The sequence below is a fragment of the Pantherophis guttatus genome, chromosome 2 (assembly GCF_059756535.1).
Source record: "Pantherophis guttatus breed Tessera chromosome 2, ASM5975653v1, whole genome shotgun sequence".
Classification (NCBI taxonomy): domain Eukaryota; kingdom Metazoa; phylum Chordata; class Lepidosauria; order Squamata; family Colubridae; genus Pantherophis; species Pantherophis guttatus.
In genome coordinates, this window is record NC_142064.1 from 166690848 (window position 1) to 166704858 (window position 14011).

The 14011-nt window shown below is 39.5% G+C and overlaps 1 protein-coding gene across 2 annotated transcripts in view; it reads left to right on the plus strand.

Moving 5' to 3' along the window:
* The window catches only part of GLP2R (glucagon like peptide 2 receptor), a 35728-nt gene extending 30339 nt beyond the window's left edge, over positions 1 to 5389 (plus strand). For both annotated transcript variants that reach the window (XM_087887249.1, XM_087887250.1), the window contains exons 12-13: positions 1849 to 1890; positions 2853 to 5389. In XM_087887249.1, coding sequence (XP_087743375.1) covers positions 1849 to 1890; positions 2853 to 3167 — 357 coding nt within the window. In that variant the 3' untranslated portion in view covers positions 3168 to 5389. The remainder of the gene's footprint in view (positions 1 to 1848; positions 1891 to 2852) is intronic.
* Positions 5390 to 14011: the final 8622 nt, after the last annotated feature.

Below are 14011 nucleotides of genomic sequence, written 5' to 3' on the forward strand. Positions count from 1 at the left end.
GAGAAAAATAATAATCAAAAACCATTATCACAGCTCATTAATAAATGATGCATAATAAAAGAATCTTTAAAATATATTTTAATACATTTTTAAAATAGGATTTGATACAAACATTAAACTTCTACCACTTAATAAACAATATCTAGCATAATCTTAAAAATACCAACATCTCATTAAAGAAGGGTGTCCTTCTGGATTCACGGTTGTCTCTGAAAGATCATGTAGCGACCGTGACCAGGGGGGCATTTGCCCAGGTCCGCCTTGTGCGCCAGCTGTGCCCTTACTTGGACCAAGATGCCCTATGCACCGTTACTCATGCGCTGGTCACCTCCCGTCTTGACTACTGCAAGGCTCTCTACCTAGGGCTGCCCTTGAAAACCACTCGAAGGCTTCAACTGCTGCAGAATGTGGCCGTGCGGGTTGTGATGGGAGTGTCCCAACACTCCCATGTTACACCCCTCCTGCGTTACCTGCATTGGCTACCGGTTGCCCTTTGGGTGAGGTTCAAGGTACTGGTTATCACCTATAAAGCCCTTCATGGCCTAGGCCCGGGATATTTGTCGGACCCCCTGCAGCCAGCAACAATCTCCAATCGCCCGGTGCGTTCCCATAGACAGGGCCTCCTCAGGGTGCCGTCGGCCAGACAATGTCGGCTGGCGACCCCCAGGGGGAGAGCTTTCTCTGTGGGCGCACCAACCCTTTGGAACCAACTTCCTTTGGAGCTCCGGATGGCCCCTGACCTTCGCTCTGCCGTGATTTGAAGACCTGGTTGTTTCGCAGCCTGGACTTATCGGGGGATTTTCTTAATAGATTTTAAATTGATTTTAAATTGTTTTAATTTGGACTTTTAATTTTATATTGTTTTAATGTGCAATTGTGCATTTTATTCATGTGAGCAGCCCTGAGTCCATTGGAGATAGGGCGGCATATAAATCACATTAAACTAAACTAAACTAAACTAAATTATTTGTCTAGAATTCTTTCCAAACCTAATATGATTTTTCACTATTGTCATTTCAATTATTTGTTAGAGTCTTTTGAAACAATCTTCAAGTACAGTAGTGACTGCCAAATTCAAATTTTCTACATTTCCTCATAAGTCAGAAGAACAGATCTGGCTAATATATATAATGATAATTCTTAATTAGCAATGCCTTCAATAAACGGAATCTTTGTTACTTAGCAGACAAAAAAGCAACAACAAAAAGCAAACCTAGTTTGTCATTGCTACCAAAAAAGAATAAAAAACTCAACAAATTCAGTATCTTCCTTAACCTATATTTATATAACAATATTAGATTTATATCAGTCCAATATGGGTAGTTCTGAAAAGATAATTTTAAAACGTGCATAATAAGTGCGGAAGCAGATGAACTGATCTTTTGGAAAACTTTTTAAATTTAATGATCACCTTTCAAGATTCCACAACCACATTCTAGAATCTAGAGAGATGTAATTCTACAGGCATAAATGTAATGTGCCCTAAACTTTAAATTACAAGTTTTCCTGCACAGTATAAGGTAAAAAAAAGTCTGATTAGGGAGAAATGATATCTTTTATTGTAACCAATCATTGTGGTTTAAAATAGCAAGCCAGACATTTCCTCCAGCAAAATGTAAAATTAAGCAGATTACTCAGGAAGGATACAGGTTGAAATCTTTATGATTGTTAAGAGGCAAAAATGATTCTTGAGCAAGAGGAAAATAGTTGCATTTATGTTCAATTTGCCAGCATGATGGCTCATATTTCAGGTAGTTTTTTTGTAAAAGTATTCTCTGATTATATAAAGTCAAATTGTACTTTGGCATATGTTCCTCAAATCTAATTTACTTTCTCTTTCTCTTCCAGGGTTTTCTCGTAGCACTTTTATATTGCTTTTATAATGGCGAGGTACATCATCTTTTTCATTTCTCATTGTTCAGCCCTGCATCCCAACCCCAGCTGCTCAGAACACACTGGCTTATGGTTCTTTATGATCATTCAGTTATGGAAAAATTGATTAAAGAATTATTAATTTTTCCATCATATTACTTGTAATAGTTGAAAAGACCCGGCTTGACCCAGCAAGTTGGCCACCTCTCTGAGAACAGATGAACTTGTGAGAATCATGCACAGTCTGTCATGCTACGGAATAAGCCAATAGCCTTCCTGGGAGGGCCTCTTTTATGGAGAGAGGTTTTGGGCTGCCCATTTCTTTAGTAGAGAAAAGCGGATGTAATCCAAGTTGACAGAGCAGATTCAAGAATTTCCCTCCTTCTGTTTTTCAGTGATTTTTCATGCCCCTTTGCAAAATGGTGTAAAATGGGTTGTAGTGATATTGGGAGTATTGGGAGAAAATGCATTCCCATTCCCATTCCCATTTCCACATTAACTGGTTAGATGCCTTTCACTTGTCATGCTGAATTGCTGAGGCAAAATAAAAATATGATTAACAGATGAATTCAGATGAATATGGGATTGTTTAATCTGATGGATGTACGTATATTTGAATGTAGAGAGACAGAAATCAGTCACTCGGTAATTACCAATAGCCCTGCTATATAATAGCTATATTGTGTTAGCAATAGCAATAGCATTAAGATTTATATCTAAATGCTTCACGGTTCTTTACAGCCCCCTCTCAGTGGTTTACAGAGTCAGCATATTGCCTCCAGCAATCTGGGTCCTCATTTTATGGAAGGATTGAAGGCTGAGTTAACTTTGAGTTTGTCAGGATCAAACTGCTGGCAGTCGGCAGAATTAGCCTGCAATACTGCATTCTAATCACTGAGCCACAGCTCTTATTTAGAAGATTCTCAGTTGGAAAAGACTGCTATAATCCTAACTGTCAACTTTTTCCCCTTTTTCCCCAGGTAAAGGCTGAATTACGCAAGCAATGGTCTCGTTTCTTGCTAGCATACCCCTTTGTCTATATGCCCTGCTTTCTTGGAAAGAACATCAAGCACCTAAGGAACTGTCCAAACAAACAGCATTTGAGCAATAACGATCCTGCCCTTGAGGTAATGCAGCCTCCCAAGAAGCAAGCGGCCAAGGTGAGAACATGCTGCAATGTGGAACGAGGCCCCACAACAAGACACAACCTCAGAGCAAGCGTTTTTGACAGCAGCGAAGAAGAAATTGCCAATGGAGAGACCATTGAAGAGGCTCTGGAGGAAAATGAGGGTTAGAACTTTAAGAGAAAAACGAATTTGTTGGGATCTATCTTTTGCATGGAAGCAACTGGAATTAAAGATCCTATGGAAAGAGCAAAATGAAAGCAGCTTTGGTACATTCCCCCTCCCCATCCATTCTTCATTTTGTCAGTAAAACAAATATTGGCATATGCCAGGAGCCATAACAGGTCGTTTTTCTTAGTTCTCAGGAACTGGATCTGGTATCAACACTACATGGGATAAAGAGATCACACACACACGGTGAGACAGCCTGCTGCTCCTTCTGAAACTTCCAGTATTAGGTCCACCAGAGTCTGACTGCTACTCTGACTGAACCAGGGATTTGATCCCAGGAGGCTGCACTTCAGGACTACAAAGGCTTTATGATACCATTGAAATGACTAACTAAATGCACCAAGTGAATAAAGGAACTGGTCTGAGAGTCAGTTTGCTCCCCATACATTTAGATGCTTGCACATATACATCTGAAAGTGTATTTTTCAGCCTTTGCTAAAATAATAGTTAAATCAGAGCTACCATGTTTTAGGACACAGTTATTAATGCTTTGTCTTTCAATATACTTTGCAAGTCCTAATTTCTGTTATCCTTTCAATATATCTATAAAGCAAATCACTATGACCTCCATTACACAATTAGAAAATTAATTTGACTTAATCCAGAGCAGAAAAATCCGAGAAGTTTGAAACAGCTGGATGAAATGAGGAGAGATGGGGAGTTGAGAGACTGCTGTATGAACACATCTTATTTCTCAAATAGCCAGACAAGCTGAAATACAACTTAAAAACGCAAGATGAATCAAGGGAGTTGGCAAGCAGTTGGAAAGGATTCATTTAGGAATGTGTATTTGTTCTGTTTTTGTTTTAAAGGAAGAATGGCATTTCTTTCTTCTTATCTCTTTCATCTCTGTCTATGTTTCTTCTCCACATTGCCCTCAACTGTATTTCTTTCCAGAAGAGAGAGAATAGAGGAACTCCAAGCTCCAAACTAGCCAGAATCATCTGCATTCTGTCCCTGGATTCATGAGAAATGCTAGGTTTCTTCCTCCACCATCCTGGGTTTTGGGTTACCTTCCATTCCTGTTTTTATTTTACTGCATAAATTGGCCAGTAGCTGGGTGTTGCAGTGTTTTCTCTTCTTGCCAGTTGATGCCTTTTGCCCTTGCTCCTAGGGAAGTTCAAAGACGTCCTACTTATACTCATTCTCCTAATGTAAAGGAGTTGGCTTTGTGTTATGGATTGGCTTTGTGTTATGGGTAGTTGGTGATTGGAGGCTGGAAAAATGTGCAGAGACTTAAATACACAAGCAACTGAAAGCTAAGTGGAGCAAATACCAACCATACCAACTTCAGAAGGTCCAATAGTCAATAGACAGCCTGCAGCTGTAATAACATTTTTCCCTTTGCAGCCTTTGCTTTAATGGCAGCACCAAGGAATCCAAAGTTAGTATTTCATTACCAATAGGAAAAGGAGTATAATGAAATGAAAAAAAATATTTACTCCTAATTAATAGAAAGCTGCTGTTTCTAATACAGAATAGAAAGAGGAAACAGTAGTATAATTAGTAGATATATCTTGATTCAAGGGGCAAAAAAAGAGATGATTTAAAAATATCAGAATCTGGAAAGAAACCTAAGCATGGTAAATGTTCTAGACCAGTGGTTCTCAACCTTCCTAATGCTGCGACCCTTTAATACAGTTCCTCATGTTGTGGTGACCCCGAACCTTAAAATTATTCCTAAAACCATTGAAAATATGTGTTTTCCGATGGTCTTAGGCGACCCCAGTGAAAAGGTCATTCGACCCCCAAAGGGGTCACGACCGACACACACAACAGTTGAGAACCACTGTTCTAGACACACTGGATTTAAATGGAGCGAACAGGACATGAAAAAAGAGAAATAGATAAGAAAAGAACAGACGCTAAAATGACTTTTGAATAAATTAGTAGCCTGTAGAAGGGGTGGGTGAGGAAGATAGATGAATTCTGACTGAGCACAATCTGCTTACTATGACATCCATGAGTATATAAGACCAAGAACTCTTGATAGACATTGGCTAGGTACACTCTTGGGCTCAACTATAATGTATGATTTATGATTGAATCTCCTATGGCTTAGTATTAAGTATGATCTGAATGGCTGTGTCTTATTCAAAATCCAGTGGGATGTATGTACCTTGCAAATGAGTTATAGATCAGATAAAAGCAGTTTTCAAGAAGTCTGTCTACTTTCACTTGCAAACATTGTAGCTGGTTGTGGGATTCTACAAGTGGTGGGTTTCAAATTTTTTTACTACTGGTTCTGTGGGTGTGGCTTGGTGGGCGTGGCAGGGGAAGGATCCTGTAAAATTTCCATTCCCACCCCACTCCAGGGGAAGGTTACTGCAAAATCCCCATTTCCTCCCAATCAGCTGGGATTCAGGAGGCAGAGAATAGATGGGGGCGGGACCAGTCAGAGGTGGTATTTACCGGTTCTCCAAACTACTCAAAATTTCCGCTACCGGTTCTCCAGAACTGTTCAGAACCTTCTGAAACCCACCTCTGGATTCTACATAGAATGCTACAAAGGTTTTGGGGTTTGTTTCAGGGCAGGGAGGACCTGTTTGTTTCTCTCTCTCTTTTTTAGCTTTAATTGCTTTGCACCAATTTTCCTTCTGTCACAGATCTTGCAGTTATTTTCCCCCTCATCTCTTGGCACCAAGTATTAGTAAAGGAAAACATTATGTCATTGTCACAGGAGATGAACCCCAAATGACCACCTGAATTGCAAACACTGGGCGTGTTCCCAAGAAACTTCATTCAAACCCTACTGAAATTAATGGGACTTATTTCTGCGCAACTCCATTTACAAGCATGTGCCCCACATGCTAAAAACATCGACTCCTCTGAGGCAAGCTTGCACACTCTGGGATTCATCTCCCTGCTGAAATGCTGAAGCAATGTTTATTCAAGGGAAGTTGGCAAAAATCCCACTCATCCCTGTTCTATATCATTATTCTGATCAGAAGACTCCCCAGTTAATAAGCAAATCTCTCCTTCTGGTCAAGGAAGAATGAGTGGTTTGTACACAAAGTCCTTTAGCAAGGTTTCTGATGGTGTTCTCTAAATAGGCAGGTAGTCAGAGCATCACCCATCAGACTTTTACTTGTCTATATGTGTATGAAGGACGGGAGGGTTTTTAATGATCACCTCAGAGATGCAGAATAGGTAACGATGCCATTGCTTTAGATTGACTTTGTTTGAGGATCTGCTGAAAATTATTTGTTTGATAAAATACGTCAAAGCAAAATTGTTCTTAAACATGATGGACACTGAATTTTGTGTTGCACATTGACCGCACATCAGTCTACAGATACTAGCATGCCCAGATGTCTTTTAATCTTTCATAGGAGAGAAAGTAAGGAGTAGGATTTATATTTTTGAAGTCATCGTCTGATTTTGTTTTCCTTTGAAGTGAAAGCAAACAGATTTCCACTCAAGCCCAAATGCAAAAATTGACAGAGTCAAACATCTGTGGGGATCTGCACACTGTCAGAATCTACTCACGATCCTCTGTCTCCAACATCACTGTCTGCCAATAATATTACTACTTGCCATTCCAGTAAGTAGACTGAAAATCAGATAAGAAATGCAGCAGATGTTTGAAGAAGCAGTTCAAAATATTCAAAGGATCAAATTCTGCCTTCTAGTCTGTGGTGGTGGTTGTTGTTGGGTTTTTTTTTAATTCTCAATTTATCAGCTATTTTTCTCTCTAGGGGAAAGTCCTGTTTTTTTCCAGGAAATGCAATCTATTAAGGACCCATTTAGTAACTTTTCCAAGTTGTTACAAAAACTATCAGAAAAATTATCTGCTGAGATCTCTGACTGCAGTAGTTTGCAGCTTCCGGCTTCTGTTGCCTCTGGAAAATATGTTTGCAAGTATATTTCTTCTCTCTCTCCCCACCCCCATCTCTCTCTCTCTCTCTTCCTCTCTCCCTCCCTCCCTCCCCCCCTCTCTCTGTATGTGTGAGATATGTACCTAAATCTGGAAAGGCATGCGGATATGTCTTGCATTCTATATTCTATACAGAGGGTATGTTTCTAAGAAAGACGCAGGTAGAAGGAATTGAACTTCTTTTACATTCAAAATCCATGAAAATTTTGGGGTGGACATTGTAGATAATTCTTATCTCTGAAATGATAGAACCAGTCCTGGCCAGTATTGCCAGCTGATATTACAATTTTTATAAAATCCAGTATGATTATAGTACAATTAGAGTAGGTAGAAGCATTCAACATAACCACAATGATAACATCTGTGCTGTAATGTCATCACACCAGCTGCACCTTTTTGTACTTGTGCAGCAGTCCGTAAACAGTGAGGTTTGTGTTGCAATAGATGTTTCATTCCTTGGTGAATGGGCAACATTTTCTGTCGAAGCTGTGACTCAAACTTAGAACTGGTTGAATGGCTGCAAGAGGCCTTCCCGTTACACAGTGACATTTCCAGGGGTGGGATTGTGGATGGCAATTGGCCTGTTTGGGGAGATAGGGGAGTCAGTCTAGGTGCATTAGAGTGATTTAAAGACTCCAATTTTATTTTCATAGTTTGGGGCTGAAAAAGATGTTGCTACAATACAATCTAGCCATTTTGCCACCAAATTTCAATTCTCAGTATACCTTGCTTTGTGGACTGTTTGTGGACTGTGGGTGGTGGTCAGTGGGGGGTGGTGACTACCGGTTCAGTTCAGATCTTGCGAACCGGTAGTAATGGCAGCGGGAAGCTCCACCCGCCTGCCCAGACATCATCACAGATGCCCTGCACATGCATACAAGCTCCTGCGCATGCACGCACTCCAGTGGTGGGTTTCAAATTATTTTACTACTGGTTCTGTGGGTGTGGCTTGGTGGGCGTGGCATGGCTTGGTGGGCATGGCAGAGGAAGGATACTGTAAAATCTCCATTCCCACCCCACTCTGGGGGAAGGATACTGCAAAATCCCCATTTCCTCCCAATCAGCTGGGACTTGGGAGGCAGAGAATAGATGGGGGCAGGGTCAGTCAGAATTTTTACTACCGGTTCTCCAAACTACTCAAAATTTCTGCTATCGGTTCTCCAGAACTAGTCAGAACCTGCTGATACCCACCTCTGGCGCACTCCCATTGCGAACCGGTAGCAAAGGTAAATGGAACCCACCCCTGGCGGTGGTTGACCACTCCTTCACCTACTAATTTTATTTTAAAACTAAACTAATTTAAATGTAATTAAAAATGTCCATGCATATAAAAATAAAGGAAAAAAGTCCAGAAAGAAACTCACCCTGCTCTGTTACTATAGATGCAGCATATATTTGTTACTTTATGTCCGTGCGTTTACTGGGGACCAATGTAAGGAACATGGATGCAACTAATAATTGGCTGAAATTTATTTCCTGAATAAGATCTAAATGCTACCTATTGATAGAAAGACTGTACAGTGTTATACAATTTTAGGCTATAACTTCCACAGTCTCTTGTCATTGGTCTACTGGTTGGGATTAATGGCTGTTGAAATCCAAAACCTAACAGTTAGAAGAGACCATTAGACCCTCTGCTCAGTTTTCAGGGATCCAAATTAAAGCATGCCCCAAAGATGCTGATCAAGTTTCCATTTGAAAATCTCCACAGCATGGAATCTCACCACCCACAGTAATGGAATCCCACAGTATTTTGAACTGCTCTTACAAGCTCAATTTATTTATTCAATCTGAATTTGGCTTTCTGTAAAAGGACACCCATTATTCTTTGCCCTGTGTTCTAGAATGAGTGACAGCAAGTCTTGAGATTCTTCGTTGCAACTTCTTTGAGTACTTCAAGCTCTCTTGCCCCCCTCAGTTTTTTTCCCCCTCAAGGCTAAGCATGCCCAGTTTTTCAGCCTTCAGAGGATTTCATTTCCAATCCCCAGAGTAAAGAGAAGCAATTATTTCCTGTGATATGGAAACTCTATTTCTGTTCATGCTGCCTAAAATTTCATGAGCCTTCCTATAGCTCTATAATGCTATTTGAAATCAATTACTCTTTCAAGATAATTTGTCTGGTGTGAACAACCAAACCTACATGAGTAGAGTTCAAACTAACTACTTCATTGTTCTCTGCTTGTTATATAGGAACCTCTCCAGACTGGTAGCTTTTGCCCAAGAATGACCAGATAAGGATCAAAGGCATTGGGAGGAGGTGGGGAGAATTGGACCTAGCCCTCTAGTGTTTATGTAGTGAGTCCAGGCTCAAGAGTCTTCCCATCTGGGATGATTCCCATCTGGGATGGTTGCTCTCCAATGCATTTTCTTAAATATTACAAAGAGATGTAGCTCATATTTAATATCTCCACATCTGAGTTCTATTTCCTAACTGAAGAACTTTGTAATTGTCTCTGTTAATTTTCCTTCTGTTATTCTCAACTTATTTTTCTAGTTTTCTAATTCAATTTTAAATTTTACTTCTGTCTTCAAGAGTGTATTAGTTATTCCACCCAATTTTACATAGAATGCAAATTGGATGAGCATCTTTATTCAAATTGTTAATTTAAAAAATTGAAGCATACAGAACTGAAACTTTTGGCATGTTATTTAATACCACACTACAATTCAGTGAGGAACCAATGATAATCCCTTGCTCTAAACAAACAAAGTGCTTGTTTGCAAGTGCTATAAGCAAAGACCATTTTTACATCTTTGTGACATCATTGCCACATTAAATAGGACTACCTTGAGTAGTTTAGAGAAAGAACCACAATATTCCCATTGAAATTGTTTCAAGTGAATCAGATGGCCTTTACTATACATTTGGCACTTTAGATATTTCATTACAAGAAGTTAAACATCAACTTTAAAGGTCACCACTAAAAGTACTAAATATTGGCTTCCTTTCAGAAATACATTTTTGAGGCAAGAAAAGTAATATCTCTAGAGTCAGACAGACATGCTGTAAACAAATCAACCAACTAACCAAAAAAATCCAAATTATAGTGTATATCAAAAGAAGGTAAATTTGGTTTGCAATGTTAAGATAAACAATGTAGCTTGGAATACATCTCTTCATTGACCTATATGATTACTTTTATTTACATAATTTCTTTATTTTTATTATAGCCAGAAAAGTCATGAGCAAATACCACAAGAACCTGTAGGTTTGCTGTAAACATTTTCAAAGAGCTGATTTCAGGAATGTAGAAGTACCCCAGGTTTCAATTGTAAATAAAAACATTTTTTGCTATTTTGAAAGGAGAAATATAAGAGTATTTCTAATAATGCATCTAAGAAGATACATTTAATTTTAGGGAGGGAGAATGCCTATGCACTCAAAATAAATAGTGAAAACTAACTTTTCAATACTTTCTCCATCTACTTTAAGTTTCGAGTTCTGACATACTTGCCATTTTTCCTCTTTGGCCAGGTGCCCCCTTTCTATTCCATTTTTTTTTCTTTTATGTTAGTTAAAAGATGGCTTTTACGTAATTCAGTTGACACCATGTGTAGACTAAGCCCAAGAAAGCTTTTAGAAATAAGCTAATCCTTTCAACAATAGACTTCTATATCTTTAATGTTAAAAATAAAAGGCAATGGATTTTTATTTTGAGACATTTCATAAGAGCTAACAAGCTTTGAAAGTTAAAATATGTCAGATTTCTCAAATCTGTCTCTAAGAGAATGAGAGCTACAGAAGCTTGTTTTTTTAATGAATTAAAAAAATAACAAAATTTCATGGGTTATAATTCTCATAATCTGACTATGCAATGTTGTCTATAAAACATCAACAATTGTTTCAGTGCTTCTCTCCCATTTTCTTTAACCAGAGAGATTTGTCTTTGCACAGAGATAGGAAATTAAAATAGGAGTGGAAAGGCTGCTAAATTGAATTATCGTCTACTTGGCATTTCCTCTCAAACCTTCATTCCTTTCCTCAAGCTTCAGAAGATTCATCAAGAAGTCATTTGAATTTAAGCCAGACTAAATTCCACAACAGACCTGATGAAAACTAGAACAAAACAATAATTTTTCTGAAATCCAATCCTTAAATAATTCCTATGATCATCATATGACTGTACTAACAGATTCAAGCTGGGGACAAAGCATTTCTGTCACTAGTTATCTAGCTGTGCATTTCAAAAAGCTGTGTTTGACCTTGTGCATCAAGAGGAGAGCCCTCTCTTCCTAGCAATATCATCTAGTAAAAATCACCCCATGAATCACTGCCCTCTGAAAAATGAGTTCTCCCTCCCTTGCTGTCAAGCAGAATTTATGTGATTTGTGGGTCACTGGCTCCCAAATGCATAAGGTATTGAAATAAACAAAATGGCCGTCACATAAGAAATTCACAGCGAGGGGACCAATTGATATATCATCCTAAACACCAGCAATCTCCAGGTTTGGAAAGGGAATACAATTTTTTTTCTCAAACTTTTTTTTCCCCAACACATCTCCCCAAATGCAGACATGTCTGAACAATCTGTTTGAGTATTTGAAATAATAACATTTGAAATCCTTGTTCATGCCCAGGAGCATGATAATAGCCATTTGGAATCCTTGTTTATCCCCAGAAAGGCATACCAAGAAAAAAAAAAAAGAGAAGAGGAAGATTGAGTGAAAGGCTAGGTTAGCTTCCTCTCCCCCCTCCCCAATTTCTTTTATTGAATTCTGGAAGGAGAACAGCTGCCACCTTCCACATGGCTTCTCCCCTCCTTGGGATTCCAAGCATAACTGCTAGATTGTCATGCAATTGTTTTTAAAGAAACTTCTGGATGTTCCTAAACCACACTTCTCAGCAGGTCTGGCCAACATGATCCATGATGAGGCAACTTAGTAGTTGTGTCTTAGCAATAACTGGATAGCAATAGCAGTTTCTATCCCTAAACAAAAAGAGGAATGGAGAACGGGAAAGAACTCATTGCCGTTTGTCTGTGTTGACACAGAAGTTGATGAATAGACATTGTAGAATGAAAACCTAACAACCTTGAAGTATTAGATTCACCCATTTTTTTCAGAAATTCAGTTGGGAAGAGGTGGTTCTTGTATATCAGGGCAATCCTTTCCACAGGAGGGATACCTTCATTGAAAAAAACCTTGTTGCAAAATATCTGTAAGTGGAATTTCTTTGGAAATAGGGAACTTCAGAAGGTGTCTCCCAATTATTGGTGGCCGTGGCAGAAGGATACTGTAAAATCTCCATTCCCAGCCCACTCCAGGGGAAGGATACAGCAAAATCCCCATTTCCTCCTGACCAGCTGGGACTCGGGAGGCAGAGAATAGATGGGAGTGGGATCAGTCAGAGGTTGTATTTACCGGTTCTCTGAACTACTCAAAATTTCTGCTACCGGTTCTCCAGAACTGATCAGAACCTGCTGAATACCATCTCTGGTGATAACTAGATTTTCATCATCTTTGTCTGCCTCTCCTCTGCAGCACAGACACTTTAATTTGGATTCCTGAACTAAGCAGAGGACCTTCTATGGTCCTCCAGCCAACCAAATCTTTATTACACACTTGAAGGGCATAATGAATAGCTTGGAGAAAGTAGAATTGAATCTCTCTGTCATTCATTCAGGGGCCATTTATAGAAGTGACATTAGGTCACCTCTAATCATGCAGACCACAATTCTGCTGTATTTATTATCATATTAGTGATGACTTGCTTTATTTCAGAAAGGGCCACATTTTAATTCTGCATTTCATTTGAAGGGAGGCAAAATGTTGAAGATAATGGATAGCATCTAGCAAAGGGGAATAACTGGAATTTGGTTCTGTTTTGCATTTTACAGAGATCAGTTGTATTTTAGGAGTTTTACTTTTAAAAGATGCTCACAGGTACTCCTCACTAAACGTCCTTTTGTTCAGCAACTGTCCACAGTTACTGAACAACTGGTTGGGCTTGCCACTAGTCCTTGAAATTTTAACCATCAGGGCCCTCTGATCATGTGATAAATGTTCAGGCCAGCAAGATTTATAACAGCCCCTCTTGCCCCTACCACCTGATTTTCATCATCTTTGTCTGCCTCTCCTCTGCTGGGCTCACCATTCTGGCTACACCCAGCAAGGTGCTGAGGCTCTGGGGCTTCTTGCACCCTTGCACACCCTTCCCCACATGGCAGCATGGTTGTTAAGTGAACCCAGCTTTCTCCATTGACTCTGTCAGAAGCTCCCTGGGAAAGTCATAAGTGGCAATGTGTGACCCAGGGATGCTGCAACCATTGTAAATGCATTCTGGTTGCCACACCAGGAGCCCTGGTGGTGCAGCGGTTAGAATGCAGTATTGCAGGCTAACTCTGCCCACAGGCTGGACTTTAATCCTGTTTGGTTCAAGGTTGACTCAGCCTTCCATCCTTTTGAGGTTGATAAAATGAGGACCTAGATTGTCGGGGGCAATATGCTGATTCTGTAAACCACTAAGAGAGGGCTGTAAAGCACCGTGAAGCAGTATAAAAGTCTAAGTGCTATTGCTAAGTGCTATTGATCATGTGACTTTGGGGATGCTGTTATGATCATAAGTGCGAGGACCAGTTGTAAGTCACTCTTTTCAGCACCGTTGTAACTTCAAATGGGTATTAAATGAACAGTTGTAAACTGAGCACTATCTATGTGTGTTTATTCTATCACTAATTGCTGGGCTCCAAGCAGGGGTAAGCCAAGTATGTTTTTTTGAAGTTTTAGCCTTGAAATGTTTACTTTTGCTGAGACCATGAGGACTATAAAGAGCAAAAAGATTGCAGCACGTACCAGTATCAATGAATAGATGTCTCTCCACTTTAAGGTAAAGATTTATGACTTTACATAAAGAGAGAACCTGCCTACAAGATCAAACCTCAGGAAAATGTATCCTGACAACTTCCCC